The 21,977-nt window shown below is 42.5% G+C and overlaps 8 protein-coding genes and 2 non-coding genes across 10 annotated transcripts; 4 read left to right on the forward strand and 6 right to left on the reverse strand.

Moving 5' to 3' along the window:
* Positions 1-186: 186 nt before the first annotated feature.
* BO97DRAFT_t258 lies at positions 187-258 on the reverse strand. Its single transcript has one exon. It is a non-coding gene; the product is annotated as a tRNA-Arg (tRNA).
* A 1,151-nt stretch (positions 259-1,409) lies between these two features.
* On the forward strand, positions 1,410-2,503 carry BO97DRAFT_399304 (uncharacterized protein). Its single transcript, XM_025694236.1, has 3 exons — positions 1,410-1,848; positions 1,897-1,959; positions 2,012-2,503. Exons 1-3 carry the CDS (start codon positions 1,686-1,688, stop codon positions 2,347-2,349), a joined length of 564 nt encoding a protein of 187 aa, XP_025546977.1. The 5' UTR covers positions 1,410-1,685; the 3' UTR covers positions 2,350-2,503.
* A 1,042-nt stretch (positions 2,504-3,545) lies between these two features.
* BO97DRAFT_462591 (MFS transporter) lies at positions 3,546-5,372 on the reverse strand (the record flags this gene model as incomplete). Its single annotated transcript, XM_025699427.1, has 5 exons — positions 3,546-3,770; positions 3,828-3,951; positions 4,007-4,253; positions 4,308-4,915; positions 4,969-5,372. 5 exons carry the CDS (start codon positions 5,370-5,372, stop codon positions 3,546-3,548), a joined length of 1,608 nt encoding a protein of 535 aa, XP_025546978.1.
* A 2,262-nt stretch (positions 5,373-7,634) lies between these two features.
* On the reverse strand, positions 7,635-8,449 carry BO97DRAFT_355503 (uncharacterized protein; the record flags this gene model as incomplete). The annotated part of the gene is made up of 2 exons (XM_025692139.1): positions 7,635-7,904; positions 8,000-8,449. Coding segments are annotated over 2 exons (720 nt in total), but the record flags the coding sequence as incomplete, so codon positions are not given.
* A 5,940-nt stretch (positions 8,450-14,389) lies between these two features.
* Positions 14,390-15,049, forward strand: BO97DRAFT_462592 (uncharacterized protein; the record flags this gene model as incomplete). The annotated part of the gene is made up of 1 exon (XM_025699428.1): positions 14,390-15,049. The coding sequence occupies exon 1, from the start codon at positions 14,474-14,476 to the stop codon at positions 15,047-15,049; it is 576 nt and encodes a 191-aa protein (XP_025546980.1). The 5' UTR covers positions 14,390-14,473.
* A 1,182-nt stretch (positions 15,050-16,231) lies between these two features.
* Positions 16,232-17,240, reverse strand: BO97DRAFT_428981 (cytochrome P450; the record flags this gene model as incomplete). Its single annotated transcript, XM_025697340.1, has 6 exons — positions 16,232-16,360; positions 16,455-16,494; positions 16,563-16,722; positions 16,792-16,868; positions 16,948-17,160; positions 17,221-17,240. The coding sequence occupies 6 exons, from the start codon at positions 17,238-17,240 to the stop codon at positions 16,232-16,234; spliced, it is 639 nt and encodes a 212-aa protein (XP_025546981.1).
* A 34-nt stretch (positions 17,241-17,274) lies between these two features.
* BO97DRAFT_446584 (uncharacterized protein) lies at positions 17,275-18,409 on the forward strand (the record flags this gene model as incomplete). The annotated part of the gene is made up of 4 exons (XM_025698668.1): positions 17,275-17,379; positions 17,455-17,853; positions 17,902-18,040; positions 18,089-18,409. 4 exons carry the CDS (start codon positions 17,275-17,277, stop codon positions 18,310-18,312), a joined length of 867 nt encoding a protein of 288 aa, XP_025546982.1. The 3' UTR covers positions 18,313-18,409.
* Positions 18,410-18,644: 235 nt separating this feature from the next.
* BO97DRAFT_t257 lies at positions 18,645-18,754 on the forward strand. Its single transcript has one exon. It is a non-coding gene; the product is annotated as a tRNA-Leu (tRNA).
* Positions 18,755-19,250: 496 nt separating this feature from the next.
* Positions 19,251-20,488, reverse strand: eglD (putative endoglucanase; the record flags this gene model as incomplete). The annotated part of the gene is made up of 1 exon (XM_025699429.1): positions 19,251-20,488. The coding sequence occupies exon 1, from the start codon at positions 20,373-20,375 to the stop codon at positions 19,251-19,253; it is 1,125 nt and encodes a 374-aa protein (XP_025546983.1). The 5' UTR covers positions 20,376-20,488.
* Positions 20,488-21,390, reverse strand: BO97DRAFT_233532 (uncharacterized protein). Its single transcript, XM_025690736.1, has one exon. The coding sequence runs from the start codon at positions 21,066-21,068 to the stop codon at positions 20,601-20,603; it is 468 nt and encodes a 155-aa protein (XP_025546984.1). The 5' UTR covers positions 21,069-21,390; the 3' UTR covers positions 20,488-20,600.
* Positions 21,391-21,977: the final 587 nt, after the last annotated feature.

Below are 21,977 nucleotides of genomic sequence, written 5' to 3' on the forward strand. Positions count from 1 at the left end.
ACTCAAGTCGGACCCGCACACCTGCAGCCGACCTGCAGCCTACAAAATTGCCAATGCTCGGCCAAGACACGCGCATTGCCAAGCCAAGCATCTACAAGACGTCAAAATGACACGAGGGATTGTCTATGAGAATATAAGAAGAATCCATCTTTCTCGCAAAAGGGGATGGACAATGGGCAAAAAGAATGACCTACGCAGGGCTCGAACCTGCAATCTCTTGATTCGTAGTCAAGCGCCTTACCATTGGGCCAGCAGGCCAGCTGTTGAAAAACTGCATTTAAAACGGTACTAAGTCCAAAAAACAAATGAGAATGTAAACGAGCACCATCGCGTTGTAGACTGGGTCGGAATCATCTTCGCCTTGACATCACTTTGTTTGCCTAGATCTCAGTGAATTGGAGGTACTTTCGGCTTGAGACAACTACCAACCACGGTGCAACCCAGATTCAGATTCAAGGATCACCGTGCACGCCGCAGGAGCAGGCGTCAACCCAGGAGTCATTTGCTTAGTAGAACTTTCTATGGGAAGCATGCAAGCGTTGAAGGATCCAGATATGATACACTACTTCCATCACAGAAAGGAATCACGACCCATCGCTACAATCGAAAGGATTTACGACTGCCAAGGAACTTACTAAGCGGCAACAATAAGCACCGCATCCTGATGATAAGCTCGCGACCATGTGATGAAGAACCACAGAGGTGGAGCATCCTGATCGCATTGTCCCTTGCGATAGTACCAGCCTTGCACAACACAATGTGTTAATGACTCGTGCGATGAGTGTATCGCATTATTGGCCGTGTCGATCACTGCCAAAGTCAGCATTCGTATAAGATTCTGGACCGTCTAGCCTCTGTCGTTGGATATTCAGCCTTGCGTGATTTGGAATGAACTTTAACCCGTCAATTCCAAGCCAGGGATACTATCCCCTGGCGCATCTGATTAGCACAGTAGCCTTGTCTAGAATGCTGAAGAATGATCACCTCAGCATGACACATTCTCCACCAGGAAAGCTACGTTGGATTTAGCATCTTCATAGCGCAAATCCTCTGGCATCGTGCTTTCGTGTTGCGGCTCAACATTGCCTCAACGCACCCCACACCCCGTTGCATGATCAACCTTGGAAGAACTGCTGCCCAGCAGCTACACATAATATCCGCATTGACTCGGCTGCCACGTCTCCCATGCAGCTGGGCGATGAGACTTGTCCTGGTTGTGACGACTCTGATGAGGGGCAGTGCCAGGCACCTGCGAGTGGAACCGCCGCCAAGCATGGCCGTCTTTAGCACTATCCCAGATAAAGCTTGGGCGCAGCGAAGCATACGTATGTCTCAGGCTCAATAGGGCGGTGTTCTCGGATGGACAACTTCCTTCTCAATATTCTTCAGCGAAATAGGGTCTCGACAGTGGACACGGCGAGGAATCCGGCGGTCTTCGCCGGGGTATACACTTCCTATGTGGGCCGTCGAGCTTCTGCAGTCTTGCTGTATGGCTTCTGGTTGCTGCAGGATCAGTAGTAGACTTTGATCCTTCTGTTAGCCTCGCTCAACATTGTGTACGAGCCCGACTCTGGTTCTTCGGCTAACTCCGAGCCGCGTGAAGAATCTATAGATAAAGGGTTGTCCGCTCCGTCATCTCCGGTCCTCTCTCGTCAGCATACCGATCCAACCCACAATCCCTCACAATGAAGTTCACTCTTGCCTCTACCCTGGCCCTGGCCACTGCTGCCCTGGCAATCTCCACCGCCGAAGCCGGAGCTAGCCTCGAGAAGCGCAATCCCAGTGGCGCCTTTAGCCTGTACGCCTGGGGTGTGACCAGCAAAGCCATCAAGCTCTTCTACTCCGATGGTACCCACCACTCCTCACGCCGCCAAAACTCAAGCTAACCACACCCAGGTCTCGCCTACGCCGGCGACTCAACCGCCTGGCCCTACGGCTCCGTGACCACGGACGTCACCTGTATAGACCCCGCATCCCCCCACCAACAAACCCACTAGCTGACCCTCTGTAGTCGAAATCACCGACACCGAACTGACCACCACGGCCACGACCGATGGTGTGACCCTGGACGCCGACACCCTGTTCTACATCCGCCCGACCGCCAACGAGATCACGGAAGTGGGCTTCACCAGCAACGGGCGCGACACGCCCTCCGACGCCGCGACCGACAACTTTATCTTCTACGGCTCTTGGCTGATGTGGGAGGAGACCTCCGGCGAGCTGACCGATAGCTTCCGGCTCAAGGAGACCAACGTCTCGGGCGTCTATCAGTTCTACTATGATTACTCGAATTTGTACCCTAGTGGGTACTTGACGCCTAGTGTTATGGATAAGGCGCCTTCTAGCTAGGTTCTATAGGTGGTTAGGCGGGTGTCGTTGAATTTTGGTGGAGGACGACGTGGTTGATATGGATTTTTGTGGTGGGTTCACCGCGAGGTCGGTGACTGTATGAGATTGATTGGTTTTGAGATGGTATGAATGTTATTCGATGGTTAATTCCTATAAAAGTATGGATTCAATATCACGTACGCGTCACACCTCGTGGATAATTATCTGCTATGGCAGTTGAACCGGTTCAAGGTGAGCCTAGGCCTCATAGCAAGGCTAGCGATAACAAGCCAGCCCAATCCATCGTGTCCAAGTCTCAGAATAGGTGCATCAAATCATAGAGTGAACCGGCGGTAGCAAGAGCAATAACTCACTACCAAAATAAACCACCTGAATACTTAGATAGAACGCGGACCAGGAACATAACCGACGCCACCCAGTCCAGTCCCTGAATAGCCTCCGAAGTTTGAACCCTCAGCCACGGTCCCTTCCCGGCCCACTCGCCCCGAACCACTGCACAATTTCTTGATTTGCCGGCAGGAATTATCGAGCTGCAGATTCTAGACCCGTTCTCGGGACTTCCTGATGCGGTAACCCGAGCTCTTTCAGATTCTCTGGTCCCTACACCTAGCTGAAGAGCTTGGCTTAGCTGAGCTTGGTGCTCATCTATCCTCTATCTATTTTCTCTTATCAAGTCTCAAGCTACAGTCTACATAGCAATCAGGATCACTGTAACCAATAATGCACCGCAGTAAAAGCATACGACCTAGATCTGACACCGATAATGCTATCGCATACTACACTTCGGACGCCCGGACATGAAATCTCTGGTTCTGGTTCCTACCCTCGGATGAGATTTTGAGATCTCCACCAGAGTCCAGTGGGACCCGCGAGTGGGACCCGCGAACTGATTTTTATGTGCTAAAATCTAACCCTTCCATACTCTTACTCCTTCCTACTTGCAACTGCAACAGTAGACAGACTTTTCATTCAGTAGATTTCGTATCGATTATCCAGTCACATCACGGGTCAAAGTAATCTAATTATCATATACCAGAATATAAGACCGTCACCCACTCTCGTCTATCATAGCCATAACTCTATATAGCATAACCATAGCATAACCGTAAACAAACACGCCCAACCAACTCCAAGTCCAAGAGAAAACAACCAAACCAAAGCAACTTTTACCACACCTAAAAGACACAGGAGCCAAATCAAATCGCGCAAACAGAGTCCACCCGGTCCTCTGGCCCGATCCCCCTTCTTCGCACGGCAAAGAAAGCCACTATTAGCCCCAGCCCAGCCAGGCCGGCGGAGCACCACAGACCCGTCGAGTACTGGTGGGCGAGATCGTGGCCCTTCTCAATGTCGACTGCCTCAGTGACGGCGGCGGAGATGGCCAAAGCGACACCGGAGCCGATTTGAAAGGCTGTGTTTAGCTTTTGAGTTTTAGTTTCATTCTCGTGATGTAAGGTAGGTGGGAGAAGGGGGCGTACCATTCCGCCGCAGAGGCTTTTCACGTTAATCGGCACGGTGGTCAGGATGCAGGTGCTGGTTGTTACGAAGATGAGCGAGACGGCTGTGATGCTGATTAGGGAGGTGGGGAAGACGTTGATCCAGCTTGGATGGTGTTAGTACATGGGATTGAAACCGGGGGGACGAGAAGAGAACGTACAAACTCGACTCCGGGCTCGTGGTGATGGAGCTCGGGATTGGCGCCACGACCGTTAGCACCAGCCCCGCGATGAGCGTGTACTTCCCGTTCACGAACTCCAGCAACTTGCCCGTGCCCATCGAGGCCACGAACCCGATCGCCCCCATTGGGAGAAAGCGCAGCGCCGTCTGGCCCGCCGACAGCTTGTCGACCTCCTGTGCCGTCAGCACAATGTAGTAGATCACGTTCTGATAGCTGCCGTAGCAGGCTGCGACTATTAGTATCTATTGACCAGAGAGAAAGGGGTACCGGGGGCACGTACTGAAGCCCGCGATCCACAGTCCCGCAAAGTTGGGGATCTTCCACAGCGAGAGCGGCATCAGCGGATACGCGATGTACCTCTGCAGCATGGTGAACGCGACCAGCAGCGCCACCGCCAGGATCAACAGCACGATGATGAACGGCTGGCTCCAGCCATAGGACCCCCCGCTCGACAGGACGAACTGCAGCAGAATCAGCCCCACCGTCGACATCGACGCGCCCACGAAGTCCATCTTCGGCTTCTTCTTGGCCATGATGTCTTTCGGGAGAACGACGGCACCTAGAATGCCCAGCGATCCCGTGATGATCACGATGAAGTAGTAGATGTATCGCCAGCCCAGCGAGGAGGTCAGGAACCCCCCGAAGATCAGGCCTACGCAGAACCCCAGTGTCCCGGATGAGGCGTAGATGGCTAGTCCGCGCGTGCGATCAACGCCCGTGAAGTAGGCGCTGATGATCCCAATCGCGGATGGAACGGTCATTGCTGCCCCGATGCCTTGCAGGCCTCGGAAGACTGTGAGCTGGATAAAGGACTGGCCGAAGCCAATCGCCAGGGTCCAGACAGACAGCCAGCACAGGCCGATGCAGAGAATGTTCTTCCGGCCGTATCTGGTCGAAGGTTAATTAAAGGGTACTGACACCCAAAGCATGGAGACGCTTACCGATCGGAGAGCACGCCGGCAAGAAGCAGGAAGCCGCCAAACGTCAAGGTGTATGCGGAGATCATCCATTGCAGGTTCGTGCTGGTCACGCCGAAGTCTTTTTGGATCGAGGAGAGAGCGACGTTGGCGCTGGTCATGTACACGTTATCGAGGAATTGGGAGCCCGAGGTCACCAGCAGGATCAGCGCGCCTCGCCAGGAGGCCAGCCGACCGATCTCCGGACATCTTCCCAGAGGAGCGAGGCTCTTCTCTTCCGTGGGCGTTGCAAAGCCAGATGAGGATTCACTGTTCGGTTGTGAGGACTCGGGACTCGAGAAGACAGTGAAGTGAGGGCCTTTGGCCTCCTCGTCCACAACCGGGACCTCCTGGTCCCTGTTTCGAAAGACAAGGTCGAAAATGGCCATGATGTGTTTCGGATGAAGAGATAGAGAGGAGTGCACGCTCCTCGCGGGGCAATAGATATAGGTGCTAGCTTGATAAGGGCCGATTTGAAAAAAAAATCTGATTCTTGAGCAGCTTAAGTAAAAGAGTGGGTATGCTCGACCGATGTGCCGCCATAGAGTTTCCCGCTCATCCAGGCTTGGGCTCGGTCGGTTGCCGCGCGGCCAAGTATTAGATTTGTAGCAGGAGCCTGGCTGTTTTGCTATCAGGTTGCTAGATTATGTGTTCCCCTTCTTGAGCGAATAATGATCGTCGCGGTGCCATTTGCGTGATCAGTGATTTGCATGCACTCATATCCGACCGAGTCCTTCATTGGATATGTGCGACCGCAATGGGTCAATTCTACCAGTATTAGTGGCAAGGGCCAGGGCTGAGTTTGAGAAAGGACTACTGGATTGGTAAGACTAGTCATACTGTTTTTTTCGTCCATAAGGTGCTATGAACACTTCCAGTTACACGGTGCGTTTTGATACCTAACTCTAAGGCCATGTCTTACTGACCCTAGCAAGCCGCCCCACGCATTCATGCAGGAGTCACAAGGGGGAGAGGGGCAATCTGACTGGGTGGCATGAAGCTTGTCCTGCAGCAAGCTATAGCTCTATTCAGGATGATCCCGCTTAAAATTATTCCGGAATGATAGTTATCAAGATGAGATTTTTCTATTTAGAATGAGGAAGCTACTGTTGCTAATCCAGCCATCGACCAGGTACCAGGAACCCCATTGCCATGGATCGCTCTAACCGCTGGAGGATCGCAGGGCAGGGGACCCGTCGAATGCTTGGGATCCACGTGCGGCCCAAGGTTCGGTGGAGCGCATTTTGACGCTGGCCCGTGCATGCAGAGGCTGTTCTTCAACTTCTTTGCCGACAGTTCGGATCTGATCCTGGGTGTGGCTGCCGTTAGTCCTCTTCCAGTCATCCTCTCGAAGCACTAGGCGGACGCTGAGGGTTCCAAACTGTGGTAGCGAGGCCGAAGATGCTTGGATATGCTATGCTATTTTCCGATCGCTGACTGATTCTACGGCACTACTTTATCCGACACATCGATAGCTGCAATCAAGCTCGATCAAGACATTGCCAAGGGGACATCCCTTGGCCGCGTAATTGTATTAACTTCCGGATGATCTTCGTTGATATTGCATGAAACATCTCAAAAATCGCAGACTTTCAGGGCTGGGTGGGCCCAACCTTTTTTTTCGGGAGGCCGCCTTGGCGCCGGCCCTTTCTTCCTGTCACCATGTGAGCCCCTAATCAGTCCAGATTGGTGGTTTCGAGCAGCAGCAGCAGCAGGTCTGATCTTTGAGCCCAAACATTGACATCACCACTCGGAACCAGACAGGCCTGGCCTTATGTGGTGGCCCTCGCTCGAAATCTCATCATCGGCTACCGCTGTTCACAACAACCCTTCCCACCGTGTTTCAAGGTGGAATGCAAGGAGCGCGGCAACTTCCCCGTCTCCTCCAAGCACTCTAGCTACTTATGACGCACGCTGGAGACAGCCAATGATCAGACCATGAAACCGTCCAGGTATCTGAAGTCGCGTCGTGCGACAGTATCCAGTACGCAATACCGCTTCGACGCGCATGTTCTCCAGCCGTTCTTCCAACGGCTTGAATTCATTACCCTGAGGCCGGCCGGTCACTTGACGTAGATCATCTCCATCGGTCCGTCGTACTGGCATCATCGGGAATGAGTGGACGAGGGAAGGTGTTGCGAGGTGCGGAATTATCATCGCAGCTGGTGCGCAAGGGGCTTGGCAGTTATTCAGCCACAAACGATGGCGGCCCTGTTCTCGGGAGCAGAATTGAGACTTGCCTCTGCGATGATATCATTTGGCTGGAATGGGAGACTAGACATGGAAGGTTAAGCACCTTGACGTATCAAAATAATGCAGCCATCAGCCACCCTCGATGTGTGCCGTCACCGGAGCCGATTGCCATGGGTAGTACTGGCAAGTAGGTCTGGCGATTATTAGATTATGCAAACAAAACAATCCAGTAACCCTATAGATGCAATTAGATCTGGTCTGAGATATTCAAATTACGTTATTGAGGCTAGGCTAAGAAGAGAGATTGAAGTGCAAGGCAAAGGACTATCTGAACTGTTTTCTCTCCTCCGTTCTTATCCCGGCTATTTACGACCAAGTATTTATCAGCTGCCCCCCTCAGCTGTCACCCCCCGGCGGCTGATGGTATGTGGAAGTTGCAACACAAGTGCATTAGGCGATTAGGTATTCACAAATTTCTTGCCCGTTACAGTCCACTGGGCGTTCCTCGAGATCTGGACAGTATGATAGATATCGCTGCGTGTCTTGATGGCGAAGTAGAAGAAAGCTTGCCGAAGGGTGACAGACGTATCCGACCGATTAATTACATCGGAGTAGAAGAGCCCGGTGTATCGCTTACCCGCAGGAACCTCCACCTTAAGGAAGATGGTTTGGTTATAGATGGATAGGTAGCCGTGCTTGAGCCCGAGGGCGGCCATATACTCAGCTATCTGGCCTTTTACATATTAGCTTTGTCGGTCGAAAATGGCCCAGAATACCTACCCAGCACGCGACGTAGGACTAATTACTCTTGGTTGATGGCCACCTGGAACTCGTGGCTATCTACCCAAAAGACCGTAAACTCCCCCACCGCAATCGCTTGCCCCCCGGTCGTGCAGATCACCGAGTCGAGAACTTCGGTGCAGTCGCTCAGGTTGGCTTTGAAGTCCGCAAGCCGCATGTCCATACGCTGAGAGTCAAACACGACTCCCATTATCTGGCCAATATTCTGGTTCCACCGATCCTGCAGACCATTTTCGTCCGCAGCATAAACAAACTCCGTGTTTGTAGTCGCTGTAGTCGGGGGAAATGTTTGAGCTGCCAGAGCTGCAGGCATTGCTCTCCAAGGGTAGCTTTGCCAATGATTGATAACCTCCTGCCTGAATCCAGACCAAGGGTACAAGTCGCCTTTGAGGTAAATTGGATGAATGGCGTTGCTTTCAGTCCTGTTGGGACCACCCAAGAGAGGTGGAGGTATCTCCAAGACGATGTCCCTGGCGGTTTTCGGTGCAGGATTTGCTATTTTTACTGTGTCTGTGCTTCACAGAAAGGAAAATTAAGCATATATATCGGAAGGGAGAAGGTTAGAACTGGAGTGTTGATATTAGGACCTCCCACAAAAATCATAATAGGCGAAGATCTGAACTCTGTGCGAGAAGAGAAGAGCTTGTTGATTACGATTGTTGAGAAGGAAGGCAGACAATGAATAAGACGAGTTGTTGTGGTGGTAGAGCTACCTGACCACTCTGTGGAAGTAAGCGGTTACACGGGAAAAAGGTATAAAGCCTTTAATAATCATTGATTTAGTTGAGTAAAGAATTATTTATATAATTTTATAGTATTTATATTTTATCAGATTATATAATTCAGTAATTATATCTCTAGATATTAATATATCCTCTTAATAGACTTATAATAATTCTAATTAATTTTTTCTTAATTTTCTAAATAGGTAATATATAGATTTTTTATAGTATTAAAAATAAATAGATAATAAAAAATAATAATTTATAAATTAATATAGGCTACTAGTATAGTAATTTATTAAATTAAAGATAAATTCTATTATATTTTTTAAATTAAAATATAATTTCTAGTTTTTTAATAAGATTAATAAATTTAATATTTCTAAATAGCTTAGTAAATAAATCTATAAAATTTTTTAAAAAATTAATATAAATAAAATATATATTATTATATTAAATAATTTTATAAATCTAATAAAATATTATATTAATATATTTAATTTTCTAGTAAAATTAATTATTTTAAATAAATATAATAATATTTTTATTATTAATATAAATTATTATTAGATATATACTACTAAAATCTATATTTTCTAGTATATATATAATTTAGTATATCTTTTTTATTATTATATATAAAATTATATATTTTATTTTATAAATAGATACTATAATATAAAACTATAAATATAAAATTTATAAAATTAATTTATTAATTTATATAAAAATATATCTAGTTATTAAATAATATATATTAAAATATCTAGTATAATTAATATTATTATAATTAATTATTATATTAAGTTAATTAAGTAGTTTAGAGAATTTATAGATTATATAAATAATTTTATATTTATTAATTTTATATAAATAATAGTATAAAAAAAGGAAATTATTTATATATTATTTAATTAAATTATTTATATAATAAAAAAGTTTTCTAATAATAAAGACTATATTAAAATATATTTAAATTATTAAATATATATAATTTTTAATATTAATTTAATAATTTTTAATATTATTCTAAATTATTTATTTCTAGTTTTTTATAAGTTTAATATTTTTATTAATTAATATTTTATAGATTTTCTTACTATTAAAATCTGCTATTATAATAATTTAATAAAAAAATATATTTTAAAAAAATAGATTATATTATTATTATATTTAATTTTATATTAAGATATTATACTACTTTACTAAAATTAATAATTATAAAATATTTAGAAAAATTTTTATAAACTATATTAATAAAATATTTAATAAAAATAATAATTTAGATATTATTTATATATAGAATTATTAATTCTTTATATTTTCTAATAAAAAGATATTTATTTACTTAGAAAAAAATTATTCTAATATTTATAATTATTTTAAAAAATTTATAAAACTAGTCTCTAGTAAATTATTTTAAATTATAAATAAATAAAAATAATTTATATATCTTAACTATATTATTATTAAAACTAGTTAATTAAATTATATAAATCTTTTTATTATTATAAAATTTTCTGTAGAAAAAGACTTATTTAATATTTTTTTATTTATAAATAAAATTAAGAGTTATTATAAAAATAAAAAATATTTTTATTATTATTATTTTAATTATTAAAATAAATATAAAATTATATATTATATAATAAATCTTAAAATAATAGATTTTATTATTTATATTAAATTTAATTTTATATATCTAATACCTAGAGATTATTTTATATTTATAAAATAAATTAATAAATTTCTAGATATTTTTTATTATTAATATAGAAAATTTCTTTATTATTATTATATATTATTATAAGATTTTTAGTAATTTTATAATTTATTTATATATAATTAATTTAATAATATAATTATAATTATTATTTTTTTAATATTACTAGCTGTGAGGATTTATTTTAAAAAATATAAAATATAAAATTTTTTTTATTTTAAAAGATTTTTTATAAAAAAAATAATTAAGTTATTATATTCTATCCTGTAATTATTAATATAAATAAAAAATATAAATAAATTATTTTTATTAATTAGATAATATTTTAAAGTTATTAAATTATATTAATATTCTAGTATTTAAACAGCTTTCTTATTACTAAAGTTATTATTTAAAATATATTTATTTAAATTATAAATTAATAGAATAACTAGAATAGAAATATAATATTAATTATAATTATTATTTAATAATCTATATAATTCTAAATTAGTTTTTTTATTAAAATATATATTTCTAATAATAAGAATCTTATTATTTTTAATATCTAAAATTCTATATTATTTTATAAAATTTATATAGTTAAAAAGATATATTAATAAATTATATAATTATATTTTTAAAATCTTATTTTTATTTCTGATTTTTTTAAGAATTGTTATAATATTATAATAATTAAAAATATAAAAACTTAATAAATTTAAGTATTTTTTATTATATAATTTTTATATAGTAATTATTTTATTATAAATTAGTAATAAGTTTTTAAAAAATATTATTTTTTTTATAATTTTATTCTAGAGATTTTAATTAAGGCCTTAATTATAAAAAATTATATAAATATAAATTAAAATAATAAGATTAATATATTTTATTAATATATTTTAATTATATATATATAAGATTATAAATTTTTATTTAATATTTTTATAGTATATTTAAACAAGAATTTTCTTTTTTTAGAATTTAAATATATTATTAGAATATAAAGTCTTAATTTTATAAGATATATAGTCTATTTTCTTAATAAATAATTTTAATTTTAATATAATATTTTTTTTTTATTTTAAAAAATAAATATTAATCTAGTTATTATATATATTAATAAAAAATATCTAGTAATATATATTAGATTTTTTATTTATAAATATATTAATATATTTTTTTAATATTAAAGAATATATATTATTTATATTATTTTAAAAGAGTTATTTAAGTATATTTTTAGTATACTATAATATTAATAAAATAATATATTTAATATAAGTATTTTAGTATAATAAGATTCTTAATATCTATTCTATTTATTATTTTTAAAAAATATATATAATTTATAATAAAAAAGTAGACTAGATAATAATATTAGATAAATAAATTAATATAACTTTTATTTATATTTATAATATATTTTTTATAGAGATCTTTATATATATATAAATAATAAATAATTATTTAAATAATTATTTCTATTAATAAAATTATAATATTAGATTTAATAATATTTTCTATAATTTTAATTTTATTTACAAAAATAAATAAATTTATAATTTTATTACTAGTAATCTTCTTTATATATAAATTATAATTAAGATATAAAATATATTAATTTTTAATAATATTACTTTAGCTAATAATTTTTTTATTAAAAATTTTATAAATAACTACTTTAATAGAAAAAAATAATATTATTAAGTTATATTTAATAAGATATATTATATTAAGTAAGTTAATCTTAATATTAGATATATATAATATATTTATAAATATAATAATATAAAATCTTCTAGTTTTATATATTAATTTTAATTTTATATTTTTTATATTTTTTAAATAAATTATTTTATTTATAATAATTCTGATTTTTTATTTATATAGTTTAATAATACTAGATATAAAGTTATTTATATTTTTAATAAAATATTTAATAAAATTAAAGTTAATAATTTATTTTTTTTTATATTTAAGATATATAATTATAATATTATATTTAATAAAACTAATTTTTTATTAAGATATAAAGTTAATAAGATTATTAATTATATTATTTTTTATTATTATAAATATAAAAATTATAATTTTTAGTTTATTTTTTATAATATTTACTTTAATATTTTTTAATATTATTTTTAATATCTTTAGCTTAGGATATAATTTTTAATAATTAAATAATTTATAACTTATTTTACTATAATAATTATAAATCTAGTTTTTATAAATTTCTTAGAAAATTTTTTTTTAAAGTTATTTTTTTTAGATAAAATATTTTTACTTTTTTTATTCTTATTATTACTATTATTTTATTTTTTTCTTTTAATATTTTAATAAGATTTATATTTATAGAGTTAAATTAGGAATATATCTTTTTTTATATAAAGACTTAGATAATATTATTTTATATATTTTTTTTTTATTAAAATAAGAGTTAATATAAAAAATAAGAAATATATTCTAATATTCTTTTAATTTATAGAATAAAAACTATATATATATTAATTTAAAAATTTTTTTATCTATTTTTAGACTATATAAAAACTTATCTAAAGTTTATAATATTTTTATAATATATTTATTTATATTCTTATAATTATTATAGTAAAAAGATATAATAATTTAAAATTTTTAAAAAATTATATAAAAAAGATAATATTATAATATTTTTTTAATTTATTCTATATTTTTTTAATACTAGTAAGATTAATTATTTTATAATAAATTTCTAATATTAAAATTATATAAATTATTTTATAAGTTTTTTTATTATTTTTCTTTTATATACTAAATTATTTTTTAAATTATTTATATATTCTATTAAATATAGTTATATTAATATTATTTAAGAATTTTTAATATAAACTATTATATATTTAATATATTAAAATAAAAAAAATTAATTTAATTAATTTTTTAATAATTCTAGAAATAATTTTCTAGAGATTTTAAAAATAAAAATATATTTATAATATTTTATTTTATATCTAATAGTTACCTGTGCCTGATAAAATTAATAATTTAATAATATTAATAATCTATTATTTTATAATATTTTTATATTTATTCTATTTTTTAATTATATATTTTATTAGTTAATTAAGATAGTTAATATATTTAATATTTAAAAGAGAACTATTTTTAATAATAAATAAGAATTCTGATTAGTAGGTATATTAAATAGTATATAATATATTTTTTATACTAAAAAAAAAAAGAAAAAAAAGATTAAAAAAAAATTTTAAATCTAAGCTAGACTTATAATCTATAGAAGTAAGTAGTTATATAAGAAAAAGATATAAAGTCTTTAATAATTATTAATTTGGTTAAGTAAGGAACTATTTATATAATTTTATGGTGTTTATGTTCCATCAGGTTATATGACCCAGCGGTCACACCCCTAGATGTCAACACACTCTACAAATATCATACTTTCTTTGTGGTGGATATTGTTCAAATAACATACAAATGTGGATTATTCAATTTGATGCAACCCAATTCACTTCTAGCCTGACTGATGAGCCTGCACTCATTTAGCTGATTGTGTATGGGCTCTGTAAACGGCAGAACTCGCCTGAAGTGAGTGGAGCTTATTCAATAGAGAGAGTTTACAAAGTGATATGACTACGTAAGTTCGATACTGGCGTGGCTCTTTTGATATACATGGCCTGCGGCTACGCATGTAGAGAACACTCCCAGCTAGGCGAGCATGACGTGCCCAGATCATGTGCTTTGCGATAACAAAAAAAGCAGTATGTATTCGAGAGAGTGAGAAGTGTATTCCGACTCAGCTTGCAGCTGACCCATATTGGAGGTGTTGTACTCCGTGGCCAGAGTTGTGTATTGTCCAAAGTATGCAGTAGGAAATGTGGATGTTTGATATTGATGCCAGCTTTTCAAGGCCGTAAGATACTTGATCCGAAAGTGAATAACCACTGGATGATGGCCGGAGGCCAGTTCCGCTCCATTGAACTTCAGTGTTATATCATCACCTCTGCGAGCTCTCTCACCACGGTCTCTCCACTCCTACCATCTCGCAACTTACTTAGTTCTTTTTTCCCCGATGGCACACATACCAATTCCCGGCGTTTGGGTAGGAGCGACAGTCCGTCTTGAAAGATCGGAATGGACAATCATGGAAACGATCAATCACTGCGAATTCCCCTGTAGTCGAGCCGAAGCAGCCAGATTGGAGACGCGCCCCTTTACGTGTGCGAGGTTTCGTGTGCGCAGGACTGATAATGATACCAAGGCTTTTATGAGAGTCTACCGCCAAATCCCCATTGCGGGAACCGAGAACGACAGCCCGGCGCAACGTGCCCGGCAGGCCATATCGGACGACCACGTTGAGCCTGCCGCGCTCGAGAAATCTACGAATCGCCGTTTGAAGTGCACCCCTGCTCTCTTGGACAGAAAGCTAGACCGCCAGGATCAGAGCGGCTATGTTCCGGGCGAATATCACACCACCATTGTCTGGAGCACTCTCCCCGGGATCAGGCTCGGGGACGTATTCGGCCCTGACACCTTCTGGTCTATGCCACGCGAGGAGAGAGACTTGATCCGGGCTGAATTCCGGACAAACATTATGTTCGTTTCCGATGTCTTGAACCATGATCTACCATATCACTTTGTTGACTGACTCGCCCGAAAAAAGGTTGCTTTATCGGTCGGGATACCTGCCGTTTCCTAGTTCGTGCCGGAGACTCCTTTGGGATTCAGCAAATCGGAAATTGTTAGTCCCTGGACTTCCCTGCTTCTGAAAACACTACTCATCTATTTTACACTGATACTTCGTTGGTTTCTTCGAGTGCCTGGGTCTATCGCGTGCTGAATCAAATCGTCGTTTCTCTCCGTACCTTTGGGCAGCGTACAAACTCGCAAGGCCCCCAAGAGGGGAGAGGGGTTTCCCAGATCATAACTTCGACGACGGTCCTTTGGTTGGTTGGGAGCTCTAGGTTGAGAGCATCTATCACACCGTTCTAGTGTTCTCTATTTCCATTCCTATGTTCATGCTTGAAGTTCATGGGATGCCGAAGGGTAGGAGACGGACAGCAAATTCACCTATCTGGTTTGTGGGAATTAGTATCCCCGTAAAGATGCTGGGACTTATCATGACAAAACACCACCGATAGGTGCTAGTCGCTGTATGTTGCGAGACACCAGGTCATATAATTCACAAGTTGTTTTCAGATTCCTTCCAGGTTCTTGGTCTTGTTCATTGTATGGATTTGGTAGCTAGCCTATGAAGTTGTGCTTTGGTCGATTGTGCGCTCTGTTAACACATCAAAGCAGGGATTGCTAGAAACGACCGCACGCCTCAGCAAGCGTGAATTGCATGTCAACGGAACAAAAATTTCTACATCAAAGGATAAGAATACAGAAGCCACTGGCGAGGCTTCGCTTGTAGAATGTTGAATACTTTCTCTCAACTATGTTTGCGTCATCACGCATCAGCGGTCGGAGCCTTCTAACTGCTTTTTACGAAAATTTGAATCGAGTCGCATGGCTTTGCTTTAAGGTTAGGACACGAGATAACATAGGATGAGTCAGTCAAAATCTGGCTGAAGTAGATTGCTTGATTCAGGTTCCCCTGTTACTATTTTTAGGAGATATCTACTCAGACTCAATGGCTCCGACAATAAGCTGTAGGCATCGACCCCCGAGGCACGCAAAGGAAGCCTGAGACAGCCTGAGGCACAACCGCCGCTCAGTAGCAGCAAACCTTTACTGGCTTCCAAACCCCCAGAAACCCACCCCTTTCTGTGACGCAGAGCAAGACAGATAATCAATCTTAGTCAACAGCGCGCAATTCAGCCAAACATCAAGCAGAAGCCTTCTTGGATCGCGGCTTGATGAAGACGTTCATGTCATCGATAAAGAAAGCGAAGATGTTCTCGATCTTACAAGGGTGAAACGGGTCTGCCAATTCGATCTCAAAGTTTCGGAAGAGCTACATTCGTCAGTTCATCTCCTTGTCAAATGGAGTCTCGTAGCGGCGTGAATCGCAAGAAAGGAACGTTAAGACAATGGGAGATTATCTTTACCTCAACTATGGTCTTGTAGATCTCAAACATCGCGATATGTCTGTGTGAACAACAAAGTCAGTCAGAACTCCACTTGAGATCACTAAGTGGCGGATTTGCGAGACGCACTTTCCCAGACAAGTAGTCATACCAGCCCCGAAACTCATGTCTGCTTTTTGAAAAAGTAGAAGCTGCTCGGGGGTTGCCTCCAGATACCGCTCCGGACGGAAGCGTTCCACGTCCTCGCCGTAGACCTTCTTGTTGCGGCCTAAGGCCCACATGCTGAAGCCTGGGAGTGAGAAGAAATTGTCAGATGGTGATTGACGAGGACTATGTTACATATCGTAGAGGTACTCACCAACATCGCAACCTCCAGGAATAAAATGTCCACATATCGTGGTGCCTCCAGGCGGGGCGACGCGAGGGAATGGAGTTCTAGCAAGGACGGTTACTTCGTGCCATCGACTTTGAGGAAGTATGAGGAATAGTGCATAACCTCGAACATACTACATACCCAATAGGAGGATGGAATCGAAACACCTCTCTCACCACGGCACCTAGATAAGGGAGCTGCTTCGTCTCTTTGAATGATACGGGAGTGGACAGAGACCCGGCGAGGTCCATCTGGTCAATCTCGGCGGTGAGTTTCTGATGCACTCTCGGGTTGGTGATGATATAGAGCAGGGCGACTCTGAGCAGCGTGGCCACGGACTCAGGTCCAGCAATACTGCGAGTCGTTAGCCTAGTTCATGCCGATATTGTGAAGGTGTCATGGTTTGATCCTCACTTACATAGGGGTGAATGCATCCACCTCGAGCTGCTTCAAGGGGATTCCCGCACCATGGGCATCTTTGTATTCCAAGAAACGATCGAGCAGGTCTCTTTTGGTGTTCGGGTTGCCATTCTTAAGTCGCCTGTGGACTTCCTGAATGGCCATCTACCACTCGTATGTAAGTCAGTGTATAGGACTGGGGTGATCGACACAATTCTCAACTTACTCCTCGCACTAAACCGGGACCAGAGTCATCCGTCGGAATGCCACCTCAGCGACAGCGACAGCGAGTCGAACGACTCAGCGCAAGACCAGGAGACAAGCCCGCGGACGAGCTCCAGCAGCTCGCAGCCGACGTTCGATCCAGACACCGATCCCATGATCGGCGAGGAGCTGGACCTGGAGCGCACGGTCACGCGACTGCGCACGCGCGAGGAATCCGGCACCAAGGAGTTCTTCGCGGAGGCGACGTACCACGCGGGCAAGATGGGCAAGCACATTCTCAACTGGGCGATCATGATCCCGACAGACGTGACGCTGAGTCTATCGAAGGGGTTCCACAACGCCCCGAAGCTCTACCACGACCTCACCGTAGAGAAGACGCCCAAGGTACTAGGGGTGCGCAGCGGGTTCCGCGCTGCAGGCACGGTACGTTCTTTCCTTCGGGAATCGGGATCAGTAGCTAACGCTCACCAGGAATTCACGCACGGTCTCTACCACGGCGTGACCGGCCTGATCACGCAGCCGATGCTGGGCATGGAGAAGTCCGGCGGGAAGGGCTTCGTCAAGGGGATCGGAAAGGGCGTGGGCGGGGTCTTTTTCAAGCCCACTGCTGGTGAGTGTTTCCCGGGGTTGTTTGCGGCTTGGTGCTGACACGGCGCAGGTGTCTGGGGCCTCGCGGGCTACCCGCTGGACGGGATCCATAAGAGCCTGCGCAACTCGCTGGCGAAGAGCAAGACGAAGGAGATCCTCACCTCGCGCATCCGGCAGGGCATCGAGGAGATGAGCGCCGCGACGGCGCAGCAGCGGGCGGAGGTGATCCGGCGTTGGAACGAGCTGGTGAAGGAGGGGGCGGCGGAAGCGGGGCACGACGACCGAGTAGATTAGACGCAGCGCTGTATACCCTGTTGCTTTGCCCATTTGTGTACCTGTACTTATATATAATGTATAGATAGTCGAGGACAGTTGACTGAACTGAACGGATATATATCCCCAACGACACATCAGACTCACATGACATCCCAGCCCAAACTTGCACAAATGCGCATACATCACACCCCCGAATACTCAACCCCTCCAACAAACCACCCAACAAGTTCCCTAGAATAAATCCAGCAAGTAACCCCAATCTACACCCACTACAAACAACACCCTCCGGACCCCACCCACAACCTTCACTCCCGAACATATTGTCAAGATAATCCCAAGATTACATCACCGGCAAGGTGGCCGAGCGGTCTAAGGCGTCAGGTTAAGGTCACCTTAACATACAGCTTCACAGCTTCCTGATCATCGTCAGATGGCGTGGGTTCGAATCCCACCCTTGTCAATCCTTTTTGGCCCCCGCCCCCCTTCCCCCCGCTCATTCACCGACTATACACACAGTAATGCGTTCCGGGTGAGAACCCCGGGGCCCCCCTTTTTCTTTCAACTTCCTGGGAACCTCATTCCTATTATACTAGTAGGGTAAGTAGCCGGGGGAGAACCCCCGGACCCCCCTTTTCTTTCAGCTTCCTGGAACCCTAACCCCTCCCAAGCATACGGAACTGTACACACCCTGCAACCAGCACTACAAACCGCGTTAGGCCAGGAAGCTGAAAAGAAAGGGGGGTCCGGGGGTTCCCCCCCGGAACGCATTACTGTTTATGTAGTTGGAGGGTGAAGAAAGGCGGGGCAATCAATTACTTTATATGTATATGTAATCTATGTGATTTATATAGATCTAACAACAGGCAGACGGCCAAGCGACTACACATTCAACACCCCGGTTCAACTGTATATCACGCTATGTTTCCGTTCCGGGTTGGAGGCGGAGGCGGAGGCGTTTAAGCGGAGGCAACACACTGGGAGTAGTAGGGGTTCCACTGCTTGCAGGTCCAGCCGTCGACGCAGGTGGTGGCGCCCGTCCAGGTCATGCCGCCGCACTGCTCGTACTTGCCGGCGGAGCCGGAGGTAGAAGAGGAAGAGGCGGGGGCGGGGGCGGGGGCAGGGGCGGTGGTGGGCTCAGTCTCAGCGGCAGCGGTGGTGGGCTCAATCTCAGCGGCGGCGGTGGTGGGCTCAGTCTCAGCGGCAGCGGAGATGGAGGAGGTCTTGCTCTTACAGGCGGTGGCCTTGGACTTCTTTGTGGAGGCGACGGCGGTGGCGAAGGTGGTGGGCGCGGCGGTGGTGGTGGGCTCGACGGCGACGGCGGCCTTGGTGGTCACAGCCTCACTGGAGGAAGAAGAGGAGGAGGAGCCGGAGCTGGTGCCGTCCCAGACAGCGGGACCGGGGATCGGGTAGCTGTCGAAGGAGCCGTACATGTTGAACAGGATACCGGGGTCAGTGGCGGAGTAGGCGCCGGGCAGGCTGACGCCCTCGGGCAGGGTGTTGGCGCCGTCGGAGGTGACCTTGACCTGCACGCACTCCATGTAGAACTGGGCGCCGCCCTTGGTGTTGGCCTCGTGCAGGCCGATGATCTCCGGGCGGAATAGGTAGTCGCCGGCGGGTACGTCAGGCACGGTGACGTTGTGCTTGCCCCTGTTGGCGATCAGCGTGTCCACGGCCCAGGTGCCGTCCGAGTATCCTTCCTCGGCGAGCTTGACCCAGTTCTTGCCGCTGCTGCCGGCCGCGGTGGGCGCCATGTAGACCATGACGGGGCCCTTGTGCGACGAGGCGATGATGTCGTCCGAGGCGTCGCGGCTGTCGTGGTGCCACTCGAAGGTGATCACGTCGCCGCCCTTGACGGACAGCGTCTTGGCCGTCGCCTGGTCGCCGTTGACGTTGCAGGTCATGTCGGTCGAGGTCACGTCCTTGACGGGGCTGTTGTTAGGGGGCGAGCGAATGTATCCGCTGGCGCTGTTGCCCTGGCCCTGGTCCTCGCCGTTGATCCAGACGGCGAAGACGGTGGTGTGGGCGTCGACCATCTTGGCTGCTGCTGCCAGAGCGAGCAATCCGAAAGTAGAGGGCTTCATTTTGGAGAAGGGTGGTAAAGAAGGACTGAAATGAAGGTAAAGAGAGTGAATGAAGGAATGTGACCTGCAGAGGAGAGAAAAAGAATGAATTGGAGAAGAAAGAGTTCAGACAGGAACTGCAGTGAGGGGGTCTTATATCAGGACAACCAACTCAGGGCTCAGGGTCAAGACTCAATCTATCATCGTCCCGCTATCACAGAGCGGAGCCTGCCAAGCCGCGACGTTTCATCTTAAATGCTTTCCGCCTCCACTCGACAACGTCTGGCTAGTCTGGCTCGCTCTGATCCGCCGAGGCAAGCACCCTGCCAAGCCCAGTTGTGGCAGCGGCGGCTTGGCCTCATCCGAGACAGGAGGCCTGGTCTTACTCTGGAACCCGAGGCTGTCGGAGGCAATCTCCGCAAGGGCAACCTGGGTGGTTCGATCGCTCTTGGCTGCTGGACTGGTCGCAGTGTCCGGTCGAGGACCTGGTTTTTGATTCCTCCATGTCCACAATCCGACATTCGATCCATCCATGTCTTGCCCTAGTCTAATCTGCCAGTTTGTCTCTCCCGAGGGAATCCACCGATAAGCCTTGGCGGGTCCATCGCCAGCGCGAAAACATGCCACAATCCCCCAATCGCAAATGAAGGCTTTGACAGATGGAACCACGTCATTTGCCTTCGATAACGATTGGCTTGAGGCCCAATTAAACATCCTCGGTGATTCGTACTCTCCAGATGATTGGCTCAGTCCCCATTCACAAAACGCCCTCAGACTTCTAGGTTATTCCTCGATTAAAACCCCCGGGCTCCAGCCCATTGCCTCCCTGGTCTACCGAGGCGAATTAACCGAGATGACCGAAGACGCCGATCTATAGCGCGAGACAGGGACCGGATGGATCGAGCCGGTTACATAAAGGCCATAACCCATTGGCTGAGAGTGCGCTAGTAGGCGCGTGCAATAAACATGCATGGACTAGGGATGCTGTAAGTAAATTACCCCTGGGCATAGAGGGGCGCAAGAGTAGCGGGGTTGTTCCCTGATTGTTCCTGAGCATAGATTGTGATATTGATTGTTCTCTAATTCATCTCCATCGAACATACCCGGAGCGATACTCGTTTGTACGTGCGGTCCGAACCCAAGGCTTGAGCCACCCCCTGACGCTCGACGCAGGCAGCATGTCTCTCCCTTTGTCCACGGCGCTCTTTGTGTTTGCACGGGATTTGTGGTAGCTGCTAAGATGCTCGAGGTAGTGCTAAAGTTAGCGACAGGTCGCTGAATCCCGATCGGAGCTGGAAGGAAGGAGGCATGACATGTGAAACCTATTGCTATTTTCTCAAGTGGTTATGAGTGTGCAAATCAAAAGCTCCTCATATTGACTCGTCGGAGCAAATTCGGACCCAGGCGGACTATAACGCATGTCGGCAAGCAGGACGCATGATATGGCAGACTGCCTCCGTCATGACTTGCATCAAGTGTTGGTGATTTGAGAACCAGGATAATGTAGTAAGTATACAACTTGGAAATCTGATTAACAATCTCTCAGCCTCGTTTCATTGGTTCTTTACCTTTGGTTCGCTTGGATACAGGCTCAATTTCGTCCTATTGCCGCACCCCTGCCCG

Source organism: Aspergillus homomorphus, assembly GCF_003184865.1.
Source record: "Aspergillus homomorphus CBS 101889 unplaced genomic scaffold BO97scaffold_58, whole genome shotgun sequence".
NCBI classification, from domain to species: domain Eukaryota; kingdom Fungi; phylum Ascomycota; class Eurotiomycetes; order Eurotiales; family Aspergillaceae; genus Aspergillus; species Aspergillus homomorphus.